General features: G+C 34.3%; 1 protein-coding gene across 5 annotated transcripts in view; it reads right to left on the bottom strand.

The window, feature by feature from the left end:
• The window catches only part of RapGAP1 (Rap GTPase activating protein 1), a 191,822-nt gene that overhangs the window by 62,925 nt on the left and 101,251 nt on the right, over positions 1-27,646 (bottom strand). For all 5 annotated transcript variants that reach the window (XM_035352856.2, XM_035352855.2, XM_035352861.2 and 2 more), the window contains exon 2: positions 20,070-20,143. In XM_035352856.2, coding sequence (XP_035208747.1) covers positions 20,070-20,132 — 63 coding nt within the window. In that variant the 5' untranslated portion in view covers positions 20,133-20,143. The remainder of the gene's footprint in view (positions 1-20,069; positions 20,144-27,646) is intronic.

Genomic DNA, 27,646 nt, shown 5'->3' with positions numbered 1-27,646 from the left:
ATGCAGAAAAAGGTGAAAAGTCAATATCAAATCTGAGGTGTAAGTGATAATGAAGAAAATACTGTTTTAAAGCAACAACACACATTGGTTTGAAATGCTACGAACAATATTTCCTCAAGTATAAACTCAAAAGTCTTATGGTAGACTTCTGACCTCAGTACGTTACTTAAGGGAAAAATCAGTATGTGAAATTTTATGTAAATCAAAAAGTACCATGCCCATTTTCTTCTTGGCTGGTATAAATTTCTTTTTTCCTTTTCTCTCTTTTTTAAATGGGAAGGGAGTACACCTTGAGTGAGCATTCTGTACCCATTTTGAATTGTTTCACACACAAGTCTTGTAACTGCTTTTCAGCGTTATCATTTTGCCTCCTTAAAACAAAAATTGCACCCCCCACAATAAAAGCCAGTATTGCCCCGAAATTACATGCATCTCAAATACCGTGCACATAATCTTCTTGGTTGAAATAACATTATCACTGCTCGAACTTTTTTGGTTCATAGAATTCAGCATTTATTCTGTCCAACCTAGTGATCTGATACTAATATCGGATGCAAATATTTTAATTCATGTAATTTTGACAATTTTTAAGATCAGAAAATATCATATTAAAGCTAATTTTTTAAAAATTATCTTTAATTATATGAGGAAAAAATAGCTATTCGAAACATTCTTTATAAGAGAGTTAATACAAAATTCATATTTCATATATTTTTACTAAAAGATGGGATATGATCAAAACCACCAAACTCATAAAATTATAATATTCTTAATTATTAACTCTTAAACTTAATATTGTTAATATGATTATAAAAGCAGCTTGAAACTACAGCTCATGCATAAGTTTTGGTTTTATGGAAAAGAGTTAAGGATCAATCCAAATATAATTGTTTCAATAAGCCAAAATTGAAGGAACACCTCCCTCAAAAAAATAATTATTAAAAATTTGACTTCAGTATCAATTTCAAATAGTTTGTTTCAATATTCACTTTATGTTCGAATTTTTAGCTCTGACAATTCCTTCAAAAATTTCGGCTAACTGAAGTTCAAGTAATCGAAGTTTTAGTGTATATTCAGAAAGTGGAAATTAAATAAAATTAAGCAACAAAGAGTGTTTTTAAAAAATAAGTACGTACCTACATTTGTCTTAATACAAATACAATAGGCATGAGTAAGGGAAAGTTTGCAGAGATCTATTTTTGACATGGTTCTTAAGAGTAGAATATTGCATTCCTTTTATCTTTCCCATGTCAGAAAAATTTTCCTTTGAAAGACACTAGTTTTGGGGAAGTGAAAATGATCACAAGAAGACAAATCTGGAGATCACACAAGATAATAAATACACATTAAGTACACTTATTTTCAGGAGAGAGTCAGGACATAATTTCTAAGATTAGAAGTGCTGGAGCCCTATGGAAGACCATCCGCAAAGAGGAAAAAGAGTAAATAAATAAATAAAATGACTATTAAATTCATTAATGATTTTAAAATTAAATAGTTAATTACTTTCAAATTAATTAATAGCTATTTAATTAATGTTTACAAATTGTTATTTAATCAATAATTATTATATAATTAATTCATTATAATTTAATTGATAATTATTAGATAATTAATTATTATTTATTGAAATAATTAAAGAAATTAAATAATTAAAAATAAATAAAATGTAAAGAGATAAATTGAAATTTAATAAGCGATTTTTAATATAGTGTTATTGTTAAAATAAAATTTTACAGATAAAATTTCTACTGAAATTGTTATTCAATTGCATAAAAAAAGTGCCACAGCCTTCTTATTCAGGGCTTCGGTGCATTCCAGCTAGAATTATAATTTATTACAAAAACTAAGAAGCACCAGAGCCAAAATCCGGCCCAACTGAAGGTCTGATCGTAGGAAAGTTCTTTTATCATCACAAAATTAAATATACTTAAAGTATAGCTGATGAAAATTCTTGGGCGAAACAGAATGAGGATATGAGTGTGTGGAAACAAAAAAATGAAGGGAATTTTGGCGAGAGAGAACGTTCTCTTTGACCGCGGCTCTCTGTTGATATAATTATAGCCATGAAGCAGATGTGTGTCAGGCGTAAAATGAGTCCTGAATCTGACTCCTAAGGATGAATGTCAAGTTGCTGTTTACGCTTCCCCCCCAATTAGTGGATACTCTGTGAAGACAATGTATAGTACGTGCTCGAGCAGTTTATCTCAGTATTTCACTCTTACTGTACTCGCTGTCATTTAATGCACATTTAAGAACACAAATTTTCCTTCCTGCGAGGATAATTAACTGTAAGCACCGATAGTAGTAGGTGATATGGTACAGTAGATATGGTGGCATGGCGAAAAATTTACGCGCTCCTAAACAAACTCTCCCAAATTTATTGCTCTTCTTAAAGGGAAAGGTTTCTGCATGTGAGTGAGGGGACTTTACTTGAACATCTTATGTTCTTATAAGTTCGTATTTCTAGGGAAATAAAGTATTGCTAGGTCTGCTTATTGTTAAACTAAAATGTTAGGAATTCTAAATTTTTTCCCTTTAAATTGTGGTTCATTTTATAAAAAGAAATACTGGAGCTCATCTTTTTATAGCTCCGGTACGCTCCGGCTAAAATTATAATTTATCTTAAAAATTGAGAAGTACCGGAGTCAGGCTTTGGCGCAATTTAAGCCCTGGAGAGAGTGGCTCCAAGGAGTGGTTATTGACTGGTAGGAAGATGCACTATTGTGTAATAGAACGATTTCTGTGGCTCCAAGGAGTGGTTATTGACTGGTAGGAAGATGCACTATTGTGTAATAGAACGATTTCTGATTGAATAACATAAAATTAACATTCATCTGCTTAATTCTCAGCTATTTAGGCAAATGTTTAAAACTACAGCATCATTGTTTCGACACCACAGCTTGTATGATAAAGCAAATGTCACTTAATCTACACATTCGTTTGATCCTCCCAGGATGAATAACACAGGGAGATAATGTGCCATCTTAAGCTTAGATTCCAAGACCACTAAGTGAATACAATATTAGTGAATGTAACTAAATGTTCTATGCAAATGTAACTACATATATTAGCAAATGTAACTAATATATTAGCAAATGTAACTAAATGTTTCCACTATGTGCTGGTAATTTAAAAACTGAAGAGTTAATAAAACTCTATTTGTGCCCGAGAATATAATAATAGTTTAAATATTTGAAAATCAAATAGTATATTAGAATTTAATAACCTGGCTCCTAACTTCAGTGTTCCCACTAGTGGCTGAGCAGTTAACTGCAGTAATCTTAAAGAATGCTGAATATTGGCAGTTTGCCCCGGAGACTAACCCTGGCAGAGGAGCTGGCTGCAGGGTTTTCATGATTTTTCCCATCTGCAGTGCATATATGAGCTACCTTTCCTGAGAAAAATCCCCCCATGAAGAAATATTCCCCTTAGGCTTTCTATGTATAAATATAGCAAAATATATGTAGGTTGGGGCAAAAGTCATGGCAACTATTTTTTTTCTTCTTGAAGATACCAGTCTGGTTGGAAAACGTGACATATACAGATGAAAGGACAAGGTCTTAACTACATGTGTGGACAATGAATAGCACTGAAATATCGTAACACACGAATTTATTACGGTAGTATACAGGGCAATATGTCTTTCACCGTACAAAAGAACGATAACACAATACACATAAAGTTGACATGAGTCTCTGTAGTACCGTGCAGTCAGTGTTCTGCCATGAGGAACAAAGTGGCAAACAATGACACCCCTGACGTCACATGCGACGATCACCATCAATTTGACTAAGAAAGGATTCTGGCGGCCTTGGTGATCCAGGATGTCGCCACTCCACAGACTGACATTTCAGTTCTGGTTTGTATGCCCTGGCCCAAAATTCATCGAATGCGATTATTCGTGAAAAGAATTGATTGCCGTCCTGTTGCCAGCGTGCAAAGTGGTCGGAGCATATTGCATAGCACACCCACCTTTGAACTTCCGTCAGTGCATGCGGTACCCATTGCAAAGCGATTTTGCGTATTATTGCGAAGCGATTTTGCGTAGCTCATTACGCAATATCCTGTGGACAGTGCGTTACTCAATGCCACTTGCACGTCCATTGTCTGTCTTCATCCATGAGGTGCTCGATGACAGCACACTCATCGGTCATCCCGAACGTTGCTCACCACTGGTTGACACACGTCCTTGCTGAAACTTTCTTACCCACCGTGCTACTGCACGATATGGTAGGGCATTATTCTCAAGGGCTTCTACTAATTCACTGTGACATTCCATCACATTTCTCCCTCGGAGAACGGCTATTTTGATGTAAGCACGCTGCTCAACACTGCTTATTTCCATTTCGCACGACACTCACCAACTGACTGATTTCAGAGCCCTCGCTACCACACAGCCAGCAATCACAGGGCCATCTGTTGTTCTGCATAAACACTATGCCTGCAGAACTTCCACATGACACATATATGTTTTGTGATCCGTTCACATATCTACAAGAAAAAAATAGTTGCCATGACTTTTGCCCCAACCCTCGTATCTCTATTTCCCATGTACATGTTCCATGTATTTTGCTATATTTAAATAACCAACTATCTAATTCATGTGTGATTTCTAAAAGCAGATTTTTCAACTAAGAAAACACAAAAACTGGTGTAGTTATCCAGTCAGGAGGAATATGGTAAATACTATGGTTCAATTACCAATACTCTCCTCACTCTCTCTGATCTTAGACTGTCAATCGTTAATTACACTCAGGTCAATTAATTACACTCATGCTATTTGTCTTTCTGGCAGAGTCGACAGAAAGAGTAGAAATGCAGGTATTAACCATTTGTGCTAAAAAGACGTGCCACGCACATCAAGATGCTTTTGTCCCAAACTGCGAGCGACGTGAACACCACGTCGATAGGCATTTATTGCAAAAATGAAAATAACACATGCACATGTCGCCTAACAACGAGATTGTTTATTTCTCGAGTTACAGCACTGGATTGCACTCGCAGATGCGGAGCGGCATAAATGAGACACTTTACCGCTTGTTATATTGTAGCGCACAGCACCGCAACCGTGAAGTTTAGTCACAGCACAAGTGGTTAAAACTTTGATAGATGTAAAATCAGCAATATGTCCACAAAGGACAACTTTTTAAATTTTTGAAATTATTTTACAAGAAAAATGTTAATAAATTCTAATACAACAGCAAATGTAACAGAAATAAATAAGCACAGTATTATTATTATGTGTTTGAAGATGGCAGTTGCTAGTAAAAAAATGGCATTACTCTGAGACCATCCTGCATAATTAATGTGAGAGCTGCAACTTGAAGTAATAGTACTAAGAGTAACTAAGAGTTAGTCCATTATTATTAAATAGAAAGCATATCTGCAAGAAATAGTTGAAGTAACTTTTGCTGCAAGTGAACTGCTAATGCAGGAAATATTTCAGATAAATATAAATACATATACATTTATTAAGCAAAAGTAAGAGTTGATTGTTTATTTAACTGAATGCAGTAAAACATCTAAGGTTAAGGATGTGTTTGAGGAGGACTTTCTGAGGAAAACTGATTTCTATTCAAGGAAGGGAAACCACAAAAGATGCCCGAAACTCTAGAATGTTTCTTGGCAGGGAAAAGTGGTGGAGCATCACAATTATCATACGGCATATTGCACCTCACCTCATGATCCAACTCGGGAATCCACAACACAATGTGCAATGTTCTCACATATGTTCTACTGGCAGTCTCCATGCTGTCGGTCTCCGTCGTGCATTCTGCGTTTCTTTATATACAACTCTAATTATTTTTATATTTTGAAATACAGATTAATATTTTGATAATGCTTTGGTGTCTATTTATATTTCGCTGTTCATATGCACATTTTTTATTCATTTCAGAGAGGATCCTGTTGGATGCATGCATAAATATTTCATTAGTTTTGACAAACTTCTGTTCTGTCAAACTGGTATATTTCTGATAGTCTGTTTGGCAAGATTACGTCTGTTATGTTAGATATGTCAAGATTACGTTAGATACGTCTGTTTAGCATATTTCTATCCTGCCATGAGAACCATGAGATGCATCAAAATTTTTTAGATTTATTTTGTCATGATTGCTTCACACTCGGATATATCCAATTCTTCTGGTGCGATTGGCTGCCTGGTTTTGCAATGGTTTTCTTTTGTGAGTTGAAAGTTAAATATTTAATACTCAAGGTTGCCCTTTTCCCCACATATGCATATATTTGTTTTGCTTAGATTTTGAGCAAAATACTATGTGGGAAAAAGGCCATCTTCTGTTTGAATACATTTAATAAGAAATTATATGATATGTGGTCATACGAGGGGGACTTGCATGTTTTATATACCGTTCTTCCTTGTCGAGCTTCATTCCTTTTGTTTTTTCCAGATTTCAAGTGTTTTTTTTTTTTTTTTTTTCCCCTTAAGAAATTTTTTATGTGTTTATTTTGTGCTTCCCCCCCCCCACGAGTACCTGCTTTTTCATTATAGGCTTGGCCAGCATAGGATGTTACCCATATTATTACTATTTTATTACTGTTGTTTTCAAGTGCTAGATCGTGAATATCTTGTACAATTGGAGATTTATTTCTAATCTGCAACTACTTGAAATGTTGCCTGATTTTCTGAAAAAATGGTAATGAGGCTGAAGTTTTGATGTGTTGCCCAAATAATTACTTGTTTTACAGCTGTCAGCTTGGCTTACAATACACTGTTATATTCATGCATGTGGCCTTTCCAGATTTCTTCTTCAAGTTCTGAAATTAGAAAAATATAGGCACTCCCGACTTTGTTGTTAATTTTCAAAACATCTGTATAGGCCACTGAGTATTCAAATTACTGCATTAATTCTGCTTTGTAGTCAGTTTTGATATTCGAATCTGATGCTCAGTGATGCAAGTATGGATTCCTTAGAAATTTATAATACAGTCAAAAGTCGTTAATTCGGACCTTAAAGCTAAAAACTTTCTACGCATGCGCCATGTTGACACATGCGCATAGGCGTTTAAGCGCGCGCGTAAGACTTTTACGACTGCGCATATGAGTGTGCGCAAGCGCAGAATATGTTTTCGCGTGCGCGTTTTATGTATAACGGATGGTATAAGCTAACATTATCTATTTTAGTTAATGTTGATGATTGAGTTGTTCCTTAATCTTCGAGTTGGATCCGGCTTATTATTTTTTCCAGACTGTAAGAGCAATTTTATAAAAGTAAACTTGAACTTTCGATTATGTCAAATAGAATTTCCGATGCTGGAGCTCCCAATGGATCTACAAAACAAAAGTATGTTTCAATGTCCATCAAACAAAAAGTGGAATTGCTGCAAAAAATGGATAAAGAAATGAAGAAGGTGACAGAGAGGTTAGTGAAAACGAAAAAATTTCGGTTGAGAAGTTTGTCGGTATTCTCGGCACAGCAATTACGGGACTTGAACAGCGGAACTTTGTAACTGAACAAGAAATTATGTCTGTTTATATAGAAAGAGAAAGTATTAGCACATAAAACAAAGCAACTTAAACAACTTACATTGAAAGAAATGTTTAATAAAGTAAACAAATAAATATTAAGCTTTTTTTTTTTTTTTTTTGTAAATTTTGATACCCTTTAGATCATAATTGTTCTTTATTTCATAAATTACGGTTTCAAATTTTTTATTTTATAATTTCTGCATGCCATCTTACCATATTTAAACTGATGATCTATAATCCGGAAAAATCGATAATCCGGAATCGCCGAAGTCCCGACAAGTCCGGATTAACGACTTTTGACTGTATCATGGTTTAATTTCTTGATCATTAATGTATAAGAGTTTTTTTCAATTATTATAGAACTTTTCACGAGTCAGATTCTTTTTTAGCTCGAATGTGCAGTTTTCTTGTTCGAACACATAAGGCAGCAATTGGTGTTGTATAAAACTTGCTATTTAGAGGAGGAATGGTTGTTGGATTGCAGCCACTGTTCTTCGTTTGCATGCACTCATTGGGTATAGCCCAACAGCTGCTCTGTAAAAGCATCATGTATTCAATTACTGTACGATAAAAGATATTTTTATTTTTGACTGAAGACCACATGTGGATCCCTTGATTCTGGAAACTGCTCTTGAGATTATGCGAGTTTTTTGACATATTATAAAGGTATAGTATCCTAATGCTTAAAATCCAAAGTTCCAGACCACCAGAAACTGTTTCTTTTTTTTATGTTTTACATGTGCACTTTTGATATTTTTTCATAAAAATAAAATAAAATAAAATAAAAATGAAAGTTCCGATTCTTAATTTCACCTTTGGTACTAAATAAAATACCTTCATATTGAAGAAACAATTATTTATTATCACACTTAATAATTTATATCCCTGATGTCAGCACAGCAAATCGTTACTTATTATTTTTTGCTTTCATCACCATGAGACTACCAACAAAACACAGCTTGAGAAATGACTCACACGGTGATATCTAAACATTTTTTTTTAAAAATATTAATTGAATCCCAAACAGCAAGAGCTCACAGCTCCCAAAGTGCCAATGATTACAGATTACGGCTAACTGCCCTGCAAAGTGTTGAGTGTGTTGATGAGGAGAAATTCAATAATTTCCTTCCATTAGCAAAAAAAAAAAAAAAATAAATACTGTAAAAAATAGAATCTAAAAGCTGTCAGATTTTACATTATGCCCAAAGGGGCATTTCTTTTAAAGCTTTGTGTGTTACCTTTATTTATTAAATATCATGTTCTTTGCACTTAAACCATGAAATACAATTCAAGAGCAATACAACAAAATAATTTTTAAATGAGCAAAGCTTTAGAATTTTCAATACACAGTCTTGCACACTGAAGGTAAAATAGTTTTTTTTTTTTTTTTTGTAAAGTGTTGCCATTGCTCCCTTTGAAAGCATTGAGCTTGTTAATCAAAAATTCGTTAAGAGTGTTACAAAACACGAAATCTATAATAAAAACAAATTTCAAATTTCGTCTTGATTCGGAGTCTTGATTTTGTTTGGATCCTGTCTTTTAGATCCAACACGTCTATTTGTATTACTATTACATAATTAATTTGTGATACAGTCAAAAGTCGTTAATCCGGACTCGTTGGGACTTCGGCGATTCCGGATTATAGATCATCAGTTTAAATCTGGTAAGATGGCATGCAGAAATTATAAAATTAAAAACATGAAACCATAATTTATGAAATAAAGAACAATTATGATCTACAGGGTATCAAAATTTACAAAAAAAAAAAAGCTTAATATTTATTTGTTTACTTTATTAAACATTTCTTTCAATGTAAGTTGTTTCGTTTTTTATGTGATAATACATTCTCTTTAATTATATAAACAGACATAATTTCTTGTTCAGTTACAAAGTTCCGCTGTTCAAGTCCTATAATTGCTGTGTCGAGAATACCGACTAATTTGTCAATCGAAATTTTTTCGTTTTCAATAACCTCTGTCACTTTCTTCGCAATCGGAAGCGAATTAATATGACGAGGAATTTGATTTAAATCATATCAAAGACGGAGAACATCGAGATGAAATAATACATTTAGTAAGGAATTATAAGCCAAATAAAATAAAAACATCTGCCCTGAAGATAAGGATAGTGCTGACAGATCAACTTCCAATTCATTGCGCGCAGCCGCGTTAAAGATAAACAAAGTTTAGATAAACAAACGTTAAAGTTTAGATAAACAAAAGATATGCATTTATCCATTTTTTGCAGCAATTCCACTTTTTGTTTGATGGACATCGGAACATGCTTTCGTTTTGTAGATCCTTTGATAGCTCCAGAATCGGAAATTCTTTTTGACATAATCGAAAGTTCAAGCTTACTTTTATAAAATTGCTCTAACAATCTGCAAAAAATAATAAGCTGGATCCAATTAGAAGATTAAGGAACAGCGCAATCTGCAACATTAACTGAATTAGATAATTTTAGCTTAGGCTATACCGTCCGTTATACATTAAACGTGCATTCGTAAACGTATTTTGCGCAGGCACACACGCCTATTCGCAGCCGTAAAGGTCTTCCGCGGATGCATCAACGCGATGCATGCACAGAAAGTTTGTAGCTTTGAGGTCCGGATTATAGATCATTCCAGATTATGGGTGTCCGAATTAACGACTTTTGACTGTAATACAGAAAGTGGCAAATATGTCGCATAATTTATCTTACAAGGACTTGTTGCGAAAGTTATTAGATGTATCAACTGGCAAAAAATTTATTGAAAAAAGTGAGGATGGAAGGTGATCATGAATTTTTAGTTCATATGATACTGATTCAGAAACTGATATAGATTCTGAAAACGAGAGTGAGAATGACATAAACTGTTTTATTGGGGAAAAAGTATCGGAAATGTAAAAAGAAAAGGAAAAAAAGATGCAGCGTTTGCCCAGAAAAACGAAAAAGCGTTTTACCAAATGTGAAAAAATTTTTATTTGGAATACATAACAACACTCCATTCAACATTTGTTGCATTTTTTTCTCTGTGTCTATAGTGCTAATAAAGAAAATTAGAATCGATACAAAGATATACAGTCAAAAGTCGTTAATCCGGACCTCAAAGCTACAAACTTTCTGCGCATGCGTTAACGTATAATGCGTTCACGTACGCGCATGGGCATTTATGCATGCGTATATGCATGTGCATATGCGCATGATACGTTTACGCATGCACGTTTAACCCGGTGGAAGGCGCGCGCTAAACAGAGCACATTTTGGTCGCGCGGGGTACCTGTATAACCCCACCGATAAATTTAAGCTTAATTCAATATACACATATAAACTTAAGTGCAAATAAATTGAAAAGGTATAAAATACAGTTTTTTAGTATATTCTAAAGCATGAATATTAATTTGAAAATATATTTACGTTAATTTCTACTACTAATGTTTATAGGAAAAAACTTACTCAATTACAAAATAAAAATCAGTTACATACCTTTATTGAATTTTAAACACATTTGTCACAAACATAATTAGAGTGATCCTTGCAAGTAAAATTTTGGCATTTCATACAAGAAATTGTTGTTTTTTTGTCCTTAGCTCGAGGACATATTGTACATCGTCCTTTACCAAGCTTCATTCTCTTTGGCAAGTTCTCTTCAGAAACGGCATTCCTTTCTGTTGAGAAATTCTGATTCATTTTCTCTCGTAATTCTCTGGGTAACATTTGCATATTTGATCTCCTCTTTATTTGTGGGTTTACGAGAGATAATGCCAATGTTTTCAAAAACATTCGTCTACTTTTATACTGCAAGGGAGGATTTTTAGTAGACATAAGTGACACTCGCGCGTTTATACCAGCCACGTTCAAAACACAGTAAAAAATCACCATAGGCCACCTGTTTGTTTTCCTAGCTGTTGAATAAAGCGTAGACATTTCATCAACAGTATCTACTCCTCCTTTCGTTCCATTGTAGAAATGGATTATTTCTGGCTTACTTTGTTCAGAGTTTTCATCTATCGTGTCATCATGATGCATTGTAGACAGAAGAACTACACATTTCGATTTCTTTGGAACATATGATACTAATGTCATGTCTTTTTGGAATCCAAACATGGAAGAATATACTTCTCTTTTCTTTGTTTCTAAAAATTCAGCAGGAATTACAGCTTTATTTTTCTTCAAAGTTCCCACTACAGTGAGTTTCTTTGATAGGAGCTCTTTTGCTAGCGGGTAACTTGTATACCAATTATCCATGGTTATATTCCTCCCAGATCCAAATAATGGAGCACAAAGTCGTTTTACGATCTCAGATGGCGAATAATCAACTTTGAAAGGACCATCCGATTGTTTCCCCGCATAAATTTCCATATTATATGTATAATATGTCCTGGCATCGACTACGGCAAATAATTTAATTCCATATTTTGCCGGCTTTTTCGGCATATACTGGCGAAAAGCACATCGGCCACGAAATTTCTCCAACTTTTCATCTATTGTAACATATTCACTAACTGAATATATTTCTTGACATTTTTTATTGAAATCGCTGAAGAAATCTCTCACAGCTGCCAGCTTATCCAACTGTCTTCGAGCTTCGCGATCGTTTACATTGTCTAATCTCAAGCACCTTAGAAGAAAAGTGAATCGTTTGTAAGACATTGTCTTTCGGAATAATTCAATTCCGGTGCCATCAGCGTCCCACAAGTCTTTTGCATTAGCATGAGAAGATTTATGCAATCCGCATAAATATAAAAGACCAAACAGTGCTCTCATCTCCACTTCATCTGTATGCCTAGCATCTCGACTCCGTTGAAAATTTTCGGATATTTTATCAATAAAAATATTGGTGCAGTCCACAATATTTTTTATAATATTGAAATCCATAAAAAGTTCCCAACTTTCAATTGGTTCCATAATACTTATTGCAACTGATTTCAGACCTGGTAAGTGGGTTATAATATTACAGGAACTGGTTCTTACCTTCTGATTCGGTTTACTTTTCTTCCAAACTGTTTTATTTTTTCCTATATAACTGTCACTTTTTTCATTAGATTCAAGCGTTTTATTTTCAGCTTCAAACTCACTGTCGCTGTCATGACTGCTATAAATTTCTTGATCTACTTCATTTTCACTAGCAGTATCCATTTCTTCATCGGAAGTTTCCACAGTATCCAATAACATTCTCAAGTGTTCCATTTCTTTTTCATAATCTGTCATTTTTCGTTTGAGAGCCATTTTCGAACGACTACAGTATAGCACACATGCACAATCTATGCAAGCAAGAAGCTAAAGTGAGAAATTTCAGAACAAATCTGGTCACGGGGGTTCCCAGGTTACCCCAGTTGCATGTAGCGTTCCAAGAAATGATTGCTCCTCCCCAACAAAAGAAAAACACCTGCTGCTGGCAGGTGCTATTGAAAGAAAACCGTTTAAAAGTTAGCTACTGAAGGGCTGATTCATAGCGGATAAATAGAAATTCCAGAATGAAAGGTTTTATGAGGCTGAGGTGACTCAGTCACCCCGCGCGAGTGCTACCGGGTTAATGTATAGTGGACGGTATAAACTAAGCTAAAATTATCTAATTATCTATTTCAGTTAATATTGAAGATTGCATAGTTTCTTAATCTTCAAATTGGATCCGGCTTATTATTTTTTGCAGACTGTTAGAGCAATTTTATAAAAGTAAGCTTGAACTTTTGATTATGTCAAATAGAATTTCCGACGCTGGAGCTGCCAAAGCATCTACAAAGCGAAAGTATGTTTCGATGTCCATCAAACAAAAAGTGGAATTGCTGCAAAAAATGGATAAAGGCATATCCTTTGTTTCTCTAACCATTCCGAAATCTGTTTATCAATTTCACGCTGCTCTGCGGGGAGGGGGGGTGAATATCGTGACGCGCAATGAATTGGAAGTTGATCTGTCAGCACTATATCTTTATCTTCAGTGCAGATGTTTTTATTTTATTTGGCTTATAATTCCTTACTAAATGTAGTATTTCATTCCTTACTAATGGCTTATAATTCCTTACTAAATGTAGTAAATGTAGTATGTACTCCGCCTTTGATATGATTTAAATCAAATTCCTCGTCATTATAATTTGCTTCCAATAGTGAAGAAAGTGACACAGAGGTTATTGAAAACGAAAAAATTTCGATTGACAAATTAGTCAGTATTCTCGACACAGCAATTATACGACTTGAACAGTGGAACTTTGTAACTGAATAAGAAATTATGTCTGTTTATTGAATTAAAGAGAAAGTATTATCACATAAAATGAAGCAACTTAAACAACTTACATTGTAAGAAATGTTTAATAAAATAAACAAATAAATATTAAACTTTTTTTTTTTTTTTTGTAAATTTTGATACCCTTTAGATCATAATTGTTCTTTATTTCATAAATTACGGTTTCATATTTTTAATTTTATAATTTCTACATGCCATCTTACTAGATTTAAACTGATGATCTAAATCCGGAATCGCCGAAGTCCCGACGAGTCCGGATTAAAGACTACCTTTTTTCTTTTGCTAATACATATAATAAGATTTTCTATTCCTTTAAGAAATTTTAATTCATAAAAACATTAAGAGAAATAAAAAATTTTAATGTGAATGTTTTTTAAGTTTGATCATAAAATTTATTATTGGCATAGATGTAACACTTTTTCTGAAGACTTACAATATTATAATACAAAAAACATGAATTGGATCTTCTGGACCCAGTGCGTGCACACTCGTGTAACTCATATGATTGTGTGCGCTCCCGGGTTAAAGTTTGTATCATCCACGCTCTTTTATTTGCATGATATATAAAGGAGAAAATCTTTACTCCTTTAAATGAGGTCGTGCATTTTTTCCGATTAGAAAAATTTAATATTTGTGCATTCCTGCAACATTTGCACATGCTAAAATTGTTAGTCTCACTTTGGAATCTTTGACACCAGTTAGAGCCTTTTCTGTAGAGGTTGCCCAGGTATTTCACGATATTCCTAAAAGACCAATTTCATCAGCACAGCAAATTTTTTCTTCAGATATCTTTTCACTATTAATGAGGCCAATGAATTCATCTGCAAATAGTTCGGCAGCTTCGGTACAAGTTGTAGGTTATTCACCCAAAATGTTTAATTGTGTTATACCACAGCAATTTAAAAATTTGGTTAACCAATCTGTCAAATGTGTGCACTCAGTTTTTAATTTCATTTCTTCATGAAATATTTTGGCTTGATCCATTAGCATTGCCTGTCAATGGCATACCCTCGCTGTGAGGCTGTCTGACCCATTCAAACATCACTTTGTCATGATCGTCACATTTAGCATAACGAATATATATATATATATATATTTTTTTGTCATGCGTTGTGAGTGGGGTGTCTGAATCCACAAAAAATTCAAAAAAATCCATTTTTTGTTTTCTTATGAAATATACAGTTGACTTTCCAATGCCATATTCCTTTCATAATTTTGGGACGTATATACCTTTATCCATTTTTGACGAACCTTCTAATGTATTATATAATTTCACTTATGTTTTTCAGTTTTTTAGATAGAGTTCTCTTTGTTTCAAGGTAAAATTTTGATAGGAATTTACTTTCTTTTTTCCTTGCTTTGCGGAGGGGCCAGAATTTCAGATGAACTATTATAATTAAAATACATTGGAATGGCTCATCAGCTGATTCTGGATACAGAAAAGCAAGGATTGTTTATAAAAGGGAGATTTTAATTGATTTCAAGGTTCTTCCTTCCGATGAAGTGGCAATGAAGTTGAATGAATTCCTCTTCTTTTATATTCTTTATATTCTATATATATTTGAATTAGGGTTTTGCTAGTTTGAAGTATTTTAGTTTTAACATTTATTAAATTCTTTTTACATTTATAGGATTTTTTAAATTTATTACTCATGAATTTCAATGTTTGGTCTTTGTGTAAAATTGGTTCTAAATTCCTTACTTTATGTCTTTACTTATAAATATATACATATACACTCTTTTGGAAAAAAAAAAAAAAAAAAAGCACCACCATGAAGGAAGTTTTTTATTTTATTTTTATTTATTTATTTTTTTATGAAACTGAATATGTATATAGCTCATACACAGATAATAAAATGATTAAAAAATCAAGGTCGTAGTACCTGTTCACGGCTCACAACCCCCATTGAGTGTTCAAATTAATAGTTAGTCAAACTGCCCCTGGTGGCAATGAATTCATCAAGGCAAGAAGTGGTAGAGGTTCCTAATGTCATCCTGCGACACATTCTGCCGGGCAATCATCAGTTGTTGCTCCAGAACTGCGAAATTTTGTACTGCCCGAATCTGGTGGCCTACTATGTTCCAGACATGCTCGATTGGTGATCGGTCTGGTGACCCTGCTGGCCAAGGAAGAGTGTCAACCGCACGGAAACAGTCCAGAGATATGAGGCTTGGCATTATCTTGTTGGAAAATGGCCCCAGGATGACGTGCCATGAAGGGTAATGCAACCGGCTGCAGGATGATATCAATTTATCTTTGAGCTGTTAAAGATGTACGAAGGATGACTAAAGATGACCTGCTGTCATTAGAAATAGTGCCCCACACCATCACACCAGGGGTTATGGCTTTATGCCTTTGTAGAACAAAGGCTGATTGGGACTGCTGGTCCGTCCTCTCCAGACACGAACACGGTGGTCACCTGCTTCAAGAGTGAAGTGGGATTCATCGCTGAACACTATACGATGCCAGTCTGATGGCAGCCGTGATGATTGGCTGCGACACCAGATGAATCTGTCGATGTTGAGGGGTCAAAGGCAAACTTAAGTTCTAAATTTTTGCCACCTCTAAATTTTAAGTCTCAACGCTTTGCCCAACTTCTAAAAATTTTGTCATCCCTTAATTTTGTTGTTCAGTGCTTCTCTAAATTACAAAATTTTTTTGTCTAAATTCTGGTGCCCGGTGCAGCCATACGAGCTCTGGTGCCGGTTCTGGTTTATATAAATAACAAATCAGTTATTCTTATTTCAAATAGCACTAAATGTAATCTTTTTGGCATATGAGCATCATTAACAAAATCTATTTTTATAATATAGAAAGAAATTTTTCTTAAGTTTTTCCTCGTCAACATTTCTAAGCACATTTAACTTGAATCTGTAATTATCACCAAGCGTAATGACAACACAAAAGGTACCATACTTTTTGTTATTCAATTACTAACATGTAGTGATGAAAGCAAAATATAATAAATAATGATTTGCTAGGTTGGTGTCAGAGATGTAAAATCAATGATGTTTCAATGTAGAATGTTATGGTTTGAGATATGCACCTACGAAATCAAATTATTGAATTATGCAAATTTATGCTAAAATGACTGTTTCTTCAATAACAAGGAAAGAGGCATTTTATTTAGTGGTGAAGTGAAATTAAGAATAGGAACTTTCTACATGTTTTATTACGCGAGAGGAATCAAATGTGCATGCATAAAAAAAAAAAAAAAAAAAAGCTTGTTGTTGTCTTTCAAGGACCGGATTTTAGATCATTCTGAATATTGCATATCCAGATTTCAAACTTTGTACCATATCTAATATCACACTACATTAACTACATAAAAAATTTGAAATTCTCCATGAATTAATTTCATACCATATTTCTTTTCATAAATACCTCTTTCGTTACTTTTAAAACAATGTAAATTTGAAATTGTGTACAACTTTTGGAAAATGCAGTAGTGGCTTCCAAAATTTTAAAATGTGGCCACTGACATTATGAAGTTTGGCAACCGCTTGTCTAGACAAAGCACTGGAACACCATTTGGGCTACATAATGTGGCTGAAAAATTCAGAGTTTACCCTTCCCACGCACTTTTGTAGACAATATTTCATTTGCTTTGGAATCCTTAAAAGAACATCTGATTTGTGCATATCCATACTGATTAAACAGGACCATTATTCCTACCAGAAGGTAATAATTATTGCTTAAATCTTGTACCTTGTTTTGCTAGATCGGCAGAAGTTATATCAATACCACTATAACTGCTAAACCAATATAAAAGGCCTTACTGAATAAATGGATTTTGAGATTTGGTTCTCTAGCTATTGTGGTAACAAATCATCTCAAACTGAAGTTATTTCAGCAATTGTAAAGAAACTGATTGGTACAAATTGTATTAGTAACAGCCTGCACTGCTTCATCTATTAGCACATTATTCACCAACTGTTGTGTTACAGAGGCATTTGCATTGAAGATATCACATTTGGCACAGTCAAATATAAATTCCTCTGTTTAACAGTATAGTTTCTCTTACTAGAGACAAGAAGATGGGGAAATGATCACTATTAAAAGGAAGATTTCTCATACTGAATGTAAGAAGAGGATAGAGGGCTGTGAACAAATGGCAAGATCAAGCGTATAGAATATTCTCATTGGCTAGTGGAAGCAGGTTTTCTCATTGCTATTAACAAGGCAAAGAAAATGATCATGTATCATTTGCTCTGTCACCTACGCGAGTTGGTGTCACTACTTCCCCCACACAGGACTATCATTAAAGGATTTCTAGCAATTGAAAATGAAGTCAAGGAAATTGTATAAATTACAAAAGCAATAGGCAGTGAAGGATTTTCAGATATTGAAGAAGGAGAAATTAAAGAATTAGTCGAGAATGATGATCATGAAATAGATTAATGCTGCGATTCTCAATTGGTGGTACGCAAGAATGTAGAAACGATGGTACACAAAGAAACAAAGTATTTTTAATTATTAAATTAAAAAAAACTTTGTGAAAATAAAGAACGATTGATAGAAATTTTCTGTGATTGAACTCTAACTGAAGATTTAAAAAATAACACACTTGCTAACCTTAGGCTGAACCAAAAAAAAAAAAGAATTTAAAGATATTTCAAATAAAGCTATTAAACTTTTGTTCCTTTTTTGCACAACCTATTTGTTTGAACAAGGATTTTCTTCCATGTTATATTTGAAAAACAAAATTAAAAGTGGATCCTATATTACAATTAAAGCTAAGTGAAACATGACCAGACATAAAGAAATTGATCTCTCTTAAACAGGCCAAAATATCACAATAAATTTTAGAATTAAGTATTATAGCTTAAATTTTGATAATCAAAATCGTAAGCCATTTTTAATCTAATATTTTTATGTGTGTATATTTAATAAAATAACCAACAGGTTGTGCAAATGACAAAATATACATTTTTTTTAATATTTCTGTTGAGAAATTGAAAAATAACCATTGTAAAATGTAGTGGTGGTACTAAAGTTTTTCAATTTTTGTTTAGATGGTTTGCGTTAGTTCATTCTTTGTCACGAAATGTTTAATGAGATGCATCAGACATTGTCCCAAGCAAAAATCACTAGTTATTTTAAAAAGTAATAGCAGCATATACCTACTCATTAAGCAGCAACAGAAATCTTTTTAATTAACATTTATTTCATTTTTTCTTTTAGTTTAATAAAATTTAGGTTTTTATAAATTATACATACCTTCTTAATCTGAACAGTACTTAACCCATTTTTTTTCATAAAAATATCTCTTTGTTGAATGTGATTTTGCTGTACGTGCAACGTATTAATGACATAGCCCTTATATTTGACATGGGTTTACTGTATGTAATATATTTTTGTATAGTTGCTGTCAGATCTACTTTCATATCAGTAAATGTAGATAGATTCTGAAACTGAATTTCTGTTCAAATCAACAGCATAAATAGCAAAATTATATTTATGACATTAAAAAGACCACATAACAAAATGGAATATTTTTTGCCACTGTATACTATAAAATCACACACATGACGCATTTATTTTATATATTCAGAACCTAACAGTTATAGTGCTTGAAATAAAGAAATTTTGGTACTTTTCCGTTTCGCCGGCGCAAATCTCGCCAAGCAGACTTTATTGGCGACAACATACACATAAAAAATATTAAAAAAATGTTAGTTCTAAGAATTCTTTTTTTGAAGGCATAAACATTTTAATATCGCTTAAAATTTTATAAAAAGCCAATAAATAAAGACAATAAATTTGTAAAAAGACATTAATTTAAGAATTTACTATGCTTTCATGGTTCAACATCCTGATTCGCCGGTTCATATCACGTGACCCCAAACGATCTCATCTCACGTAAACTACTCTACAAAAATCTAATGCTCTCAGTAATTATCTGCATTAATTTCAAGTTAAATCTTAATTTGGAACACAAGTTTAAATGCAAGAAATATTTCAATTCGTACGAATAGCTTACTCAGAAATTATGTAAAACAGCAGTGCTTTACTTCACTAATGCATTCTCATTAGAATGGATGAATTTAACCCTTGACTTTACCTTTTCTATATTTTCGGCTTCGGGTAAGCGCTGTGATTGCATCCTAATTGACTTAATTACCGAAAATGGCCTTAGACATAAAAATGAACTATCTGATAAAAATTCTATGTAATTTTATGCCAGTATTGAAAGAAACAATCAATCTGATAAGAAAAAGCTGCGACTTGTTTTGAAAATGAGGCGTCAAAGGCTACCAGCGAGAATATTCCGTTTCGCATCGGTTGTATGCCATTATTGGCGACTTTATCGCTTGCGCCGGCAAAACGGAAAAGTACCGAAATTTTATAGCACATACCTTTTTATCATCATTTTCTGTCTGATCTTCAGAAGATTCTGAATTGTCCTTAGAAGTCTCCATGACAATTCTCACTATAAATAAAATAAAACAGCATTAAAATTACTATAATTAATATTTGTATAAATTAACAAAATGTAATCAAGCGCACGCTCTAATAAAAGCAATTGTATTTAACAGCAAATACTGATTTCCATTAAAAAGAAGGATGTATACATTAATTAATAAACAGCTCTGCACATAAATTTTGGCTACTGATCTGAAATCCAATGGCTTATGCAAGATGGAACAACATTACACATCAAATGTTATGCTTGGACTTCTAGCAGCATCTGGTAATGGCACAGTGCATAATTTAGGTATTTATCAATGCATTTAGATTCTCAACAATAATACAATATAGGTGATCGTTGGCTTTTATAGATGATCGTTTATTACTCATTAAATCTATCAGTATTCATCATCAAACAAAATAGCAAACCAAAAAGCAAGTAAAATATTTTAGTGTTTCATTCTTTCATAATAATAGCTTATAATAAAAATAATCTGAAACATGGGTTTAAAGTTTGAATTAGAGAGTTTTTCTTCAGTTCATGTTCACGTGTCTTGCGCAGCACAAGTGCATCTTGTGGAGTTAAAAATGAAACCCAAAATCATGTAAAAAGTATTGTGAAATCTTTTTCCCATTCATTATTAAGAAATAAGTCTTTGACTCAAAATAATGACATTTATCAATTTATCATCAAATGAAAAAATTAAGTTATTCCACTCTTTCAAGAAAACAGAACACTACAAAAGTCAGATGAGGACCCAATGTGAAAAAATGCCAGAAAATGAATGGCCTTTACATCAGCAATTACTAGCCGTGCACTATTACTGGATTCGTATAATTACCGTATTTGACGGCATAGAAGACGCACCTTATTTAGATGGCCACACACGAGGGAAAAAAGTTTCAATAGCGTGGTTTCTTTTAGTTCTCACATTTCGTAAAAGCCAAATAAACAATTATTGAACGGAATTACCTTCACGTATACAACTGTGTCCTTCACGTATAAGATGCAGGTAACTTTTTTGAGACCAAATTTAGGAAAAAAAGTCCGTCTTATATGCAGTCAAATACGGTAATCAACATCTTGAGTCACACCTGTCTGCATTTATATGGCAATAATAGAAAGTTGCATGCAACATATATCTACCTATTTTAGATTTTATTACTAGTTTTTGGTCGCCTAAAAATAAATTACAAGTTTTTTTTTCATAGGAATATGTATTTTTGGAAATAAATTTATTTTTTTTAAACATTTCTGTTGGGGTGTTTCATAATGGTGGGAGGGGGAAACCTTCTTCCCTTTCTAATGGTGCCTAAAATGAATGAAATTTTTTCCTTGGTACTGGTAGAATTGGCAAGCACCCTGCAATCCAAAATACTGTAACTGTGAAGTACATTGTCCTCCAAAAGTTAAGGAACAGAATGTTTTTCAAAGCTCACCATTAAAAAAATGTCAGTAACGTTTAAATTCACAGTTTATATGCATGACAGTTATGAAGTTTAAGAAAATATATGCAAAAGCAATAGCCGGGGAAATAAAATAAAAATTGGGCTATGACCTCCCCTCCCCCTGAAAAAAATAAAAGATTTCAGATTTAACATTATGGGCATTTTTTTAACGTTTTGCGTGTTACCTTTATTTATTAAACATTATATCAGTTAAATTATAAAATTCAATTCAACAGCAATATCTCATAATAATTTAAAAAGAGAATATCTTTAGAATTTTCGATACACAATCTCCTGCGCTGGAGATAAAAATGTTTTTTTTGGAGGGGGGACACTGTTGGCACTGCTCGCTTTGAAATTGTCGAGTCTGTTAATCAAAAATTCATTAAAGTTTTACAAAATCTGAAACAGATAATAAAATAAATTCTAAATTTGGGTTTCCAGATGCCCCTATTCGAGTGGAGGACTATGTTATTCAGAATTTGATGTCTCTAAGGTACCATTTTTTTCTCACAATACAAGAAACATATATACATTCACACAGATTCTTCATTACTTAATTTCTTTGAATATAATGCAGGGCTCTACTATTTGCTGGCAACAATTTGAAAAGTGAAAAGCTGTTTTATATTGGATAATGCAAAATGCAAAAACAAAGTTAATAGCCTTTCTCGGCAAATTGGCCCTTTGGGCTTAAGGATAGTATGATGCATATCATAGCTTTCTTCTAAACCAGCATTCTCCTATGTATAAGCGCTTTATCACAATTTATGCAATGATGAAACTTTTTATACTAGAAACCCAGCAGGCATCAAAATGCTCGATATTGATGCTGATTAGTGCCCTTTACTTCCCCTTTAATTTATACTTAATTCAAGTACAGAATATCAAAAATACAATAAATACAAGTTAAACATTAAACTGTTATATTAATGATTATAACTACATTGCGCAATTAGTAAAAAAATCATGATCCATCAAAATATCCCACGACAGAATAACTCATAACAAAATAGCCGAAAAATAATTATAAATATCTTATTTCTAGTTTTAATTCTAAAAACTTTTGATGAGACTTCGACAAAATTCACATCCAGCTTTAGTGTCTAAAAATAAATAAAAATATTTTCTACACTAATATACTTTTTTAAAATAAAAACAAGGCATGTAAAAACAACAAAATCAGTGTTTATTCAAACTTGTTATTTAAGATTATTGAGATACTCAGCTATTTGGATACATTTTTAAACAAAACATGTAAACTTTCTGTAAATTACATAACAATTATGAATTAGAATATAGACCACAAGATACTAAACTTCTGTATGCTGCAATAATCTGTATGTGGAAATTATCATTAAAGTGCCCTACTTGACAAGATATATTTTTTAATAAGCCAGTCTTAAGAATATCAAATTTCAATGTGCATATTTTTCATAATGACTTAGTGCAGGATGTAATTACTGATTTATACATACGCTGTGACACACTTTTATATTCCCTACATATACACTGCTCTCCAAAAGGTTAAAGAACATTATGTTTCTCAAAGCTCTCCATCACAAAAATGTCAGTAACATTTAAATTCACAGTTTATATACATGATAGTAATGAAGTTCAAGAACATGTAGGCGGAAACAATAGCTACCACTTTTATTTTATAGAAATGAATATTTACATAAGAGATTGAGAAAAAATGCAAACATTGTAAGTTTTATTCACGGGTGTTGATCTTCAATTGTAATCAGCAATTTCTTGGACTATATCCAGGTCCAGGAGAAGTTGTTTGCTGATTTGCTGAGGTGGTGAATGATCAGGTGGATGGAAATTGGGATATTACAAGCTGATGCTGCTAGACGTCTGAATGTCTCTCATCATGTGGTCCATCGATTATGGAATTGGTTTTAATCCGAGAATAGAAGGGCAGACCAAGAGTTACAACACCTACGAGAGACCATTATTTAGCTCTTTCAGACTGAAGGAGGAGCAACATTACTGTGCCTCAGCTCATGGAAGATCACTTAGTGGCAACAGGAATAAGAATCTCAGCTACTACAGTGCACAGACACTTGCACAATACAGGCCTGTATGTAAGACAAACAGCTGTTTCAGTCCCCTTGACCCAAGGCACAGAGGTGCTCGTTTATTTAGGGACATGTCTCCTGGACCAGTAAACAATGGGTATCTCTCCACAGACGAGTCCAGGTTCACACTGGAGAGTGATTCAGGTCAACAGCGGATACAATCACTCCCACATTGTGGAAAGAGTGAGTGAGTGAGTGAGTGATTATGGCGCAAAACCAGAGATGATTATGACGCGCCAAACACAAGGTGGGATGATTACAATTGATGACATTAAAATTCAATAAATAAAAACAAGTAGATAAATTTACCAAATCCAGAGGATGAAGTCATATAAACACAAGTTAAAAGCACATATTAAAATTCAAGACAGAGTTTTCAAAACAAATTACATTTGGTAATAAAAGCCGGTTTCTTTTAAATAATAAAATAAATTACAATTGACCTCTCTTCCGATTAAATGGTCGAGAGGTAAGTCACAGCTATTAAAATATTTCTGGCGAAGACCATTAAAACATGGACACTCAATTAAAATATGACGAACAGATAAACAAACATTACAATTAAAACACACAGGCTCATTTTCAGCTTTGAGAAGATAGTTATGTGTGACTCTAGTGTGACCAATTCTGAGGCGAGTCAAAAGAACGTCATCCTTACGATTTCCAGCAAAATCCCAATGCTCAATTCTAGGCTTGACGTTTCTCAACTTGTTTTGATGCTGACCATCCCAAATTTGCTGCCATTTTTTCCGCATCTTCCCCTTGATTACACAGCAGATGTCTCTAAAAGGAATAAGGCGAGTGGACGGTTCAACAGCATATTTGGCTGCGATGTCTGCAAGCTCATTTCCTTTTATTCCTGCATGTCCAGGGACCCAGCAGTACAGAACTTCATATCCTCGAATTGTTAAATTTCTATGAATTTTGAGAACATCCACTACCACAGGATTCTGCGTGTTGGGGAAAGCTTCCAAGGATTTAAGAGCACTATACGAGTCTGTATAAACTATGAACTTTTTGTGTCAGAGCTTTGAGATGTACAAAAGACCGTAATATATTGCAGTTAGTTCAGATGTTAGGACTGAGAAAGCATGGTGCAGGCATCGGCCCTCAATGTAATCTTGAAATACAAAAGCCATCCCGACATGATCATTTGACTTTGATCCATCTGTGTATATCGGATGATAACTGCTATATTTGTGCCTGTGCTCAGCGAAGAGTTGTCTGTAAACGATCTCGTTAGTGCTCGCCTTTACGTGATGTTTGAAAATATTGAGAAGCTGGATACGTGCATTTTCCCAAGGTGGAATTTCAAAATTCTGTACTGCTTGAGGGCACATATCAGAGAGGGAAAGTTCCTCAATGACAGGGCGAACTCTTAAAGGAAAAGTAGGAACACAGGATGGACGTGTTTCATATAATGTGTTACACTCATTATCGAGTAAGCACAGCTTATTGGGATGTTCAGGTTGGGATAGAATATTAAAATATTGCAAAAGGGACAATTGCTCACGCCTCAGATAAAGTGATGGTTCGTTAGAGTCAACATATAGGCTCTGTACAGGAGAAGTCCTGAAAGCTCCTGAACAAATCCGCAGACCTTGATGGTGAACAGGATCCAGTTTTAACAAAACAGATGACCGAGCAGATCCATAAACAACTGAGCCATAGTCCAGTCGCCAACACTTTTAAAATATTTAGTGTTTTTAGACACTTCTTTCTCAGGTTTAAAACATGAGAAAGGAAGGTCAATTTTCGGTCAAACGTCACTCCTAAAAATTTTACTTCGGGCGCAACTGGAATAATTGTACCATTCAGATATAACTCAGGTTCAGGATGGAGACCTCGCTTCCTACAAAAGTGTACGCACACAGTTTTCTGCTTCGAAAAAGTAAATCCCTGTTTGTCTGACCATTCTTGGATCTTATTCAGAGCCATCTGCAATTGCCTCTCTATGTATCTCATGTCTGCTCCTCGACAGCTAATCTGTAAATCATCTACATATAGTGATCCCAAGATGGTGGGAGGAAGTTCTTTTAGTACAGAATTTATTTTTAAAGTAAACAGGGTTACACTGAGCACACAGCCTTGAGGCACATCCTCTCCTGCTGAAAAACATCCGAAAAAACACAGCCAATCCTTACTTGAAAAGTTGTAGCGTTCAGGAAATTCTGAATGAAAATTGGTAGGTTGCCGCGCAAGCCACTCTCGTGAAGATCCCGGAGTATACCGTATCTCCATGCCTTATCATAAGCTTTTTCAATGTCGAAGAATATCGAGACAAGGTGGCTTCTTCTTACAAATGCTTTTCGAATGGATGTCTCTAAGAGGAGCATGTTATCTACGATTGTTCTTCCCTTTCGAAAACCGCTTTGATAAGGCGATATAATATTATTCTTTTCCAAGAAGTAGACTAGGCGGCTGTTTACCATCTTTTCAAACAGTTTGCAGAGGCAACTCGTAAGGGCAATTGGCCGATAGTTGGAGGGATTCCTTGGATCTTTCCCTGGCTTAGCAATAGGAATGACAACAGATCTCCTCCATGCACTGGGAAAGGTACGCTCCTTCCACACCCTATTGTAAAGAGTGAGAAGGGCATTCAGTGACTTATAGGACAGATGCTTTAGCATTTCGTAATTCACGCCATCAAGACCCGGAGAAGACCTATGTGTCTGCAATAAAGCTCTCTTTAATTCCACCATAGTAAATGCTCTATTGTAAGCCTCAGATTTGGAAGAGTTGAATGCGATGGGATTTATTTCAGAGTGCTGCTTCATAGAGAGAAATGCAGGTGTATAGTTTCTGCTGGAAGAAACGGCAGCAAATGTCTCACCAATAGTATTCGCAATTTCTTCTATGGAGCTAATCACTCGGCCATCTTTTTCCAAAAAGGAAAGTGAGTGGTCTTTATATATGCCGCATGCTTTTCGAACTCTTTCCCAAACCCGCTTACTAGGCGTGGAGGATTTTATTGACGACACATATGAAATCCAGGAATCCCTCTGGCTCTGCCTTCTTACTTTTCGTGCATTTGCTTTGGCTCTTTTAAAGGCTATGAGGTTTCGCAGAGTAGGATATCTACGAAAAATACCCCATGCTTTTTTCTGTTTTTTCAGTGCTTCATGACAGTCGCGATTCCACCATGGTTTTGAATATTTTAGTAGTGTTCCTGATGTTCTAGGAATGGAGAGCATAGCTGCCTGAATAATAGTATTAGTAACAGCTTCAACAGCGTCATCGATATCTTCTACCATTTGATCTCTGAGCTCTGCAATGAAAGAGAAGAGTTCCCAGTCTGCCCTGTCCAGTATAAACCGAGGGAGTCTTGTCATGGGATTTGCTCCTCTTTGTGCAAGAGACACAAAAATGGGATAATGATCACTGTTGTAAAGATCTTTTCCCACATTAAAAGGGCATAAAGGCAACAGAGATGGTGAACAGATGGCAAGGTCGAGAGCATGGAATGTCTTTGAAGGCTCATGGAAGTAAGTATCTTGCCCATTATTGAGGAGACAAAGGCTATGATCTTCGATCATCTGCTCAATTTGTCTTCCTCAGCAATTTGTATCTTTACTACCCCTGAGTGGACTATGGCCGTTAAAATCTCCTATTATGATGAAAGGCTCAGGCAGCTGCTCTAAAAGACCATTTAAATCTTGCTGATCAATATGCTCATTTGGAGGCAAATACAGAGAAACGACTGTAACAACAATATCAAAATTTGTTTGAGTAGCGACAACTTGGAGGGGTGTCGTCAAAGGAAAGGAACTTGAGGGGTAGTCCAATGAGGTGAGGAGACCTGTACCTCCACTGGCACGCTCAATTGCAAGGTTATCCTTCCTGACGAAAGAAAACCTCCGAAGTTTTGCTTGTTGTTCCGGTTTTAGATTTGTTTCCTGTATTGCGAAGCAAACAGGTTGATGAACATTGATTATAGCTTTGATGTCGAGCAGATTTCGGTGGAAACCGCGACAGTTCCATGATACGAGAGT

Source organism: Stegodyphus dumicola, chromosome 5, assembly GCF_044657685.1.
Source record: "Stegodyphus dumicola isolate Sdum_Otavi_A_Nest chromosome 5, ASM4465768v1".
NCBI lineage: Eukaryota > Metazoa > Arthropoda > Arachnida > Araneae > Eresidae > Stegodyphus > Stegodyphus dumicola.
This window is presented reverse-complemented; position numbering and strand designations above follow the sequence as displayed.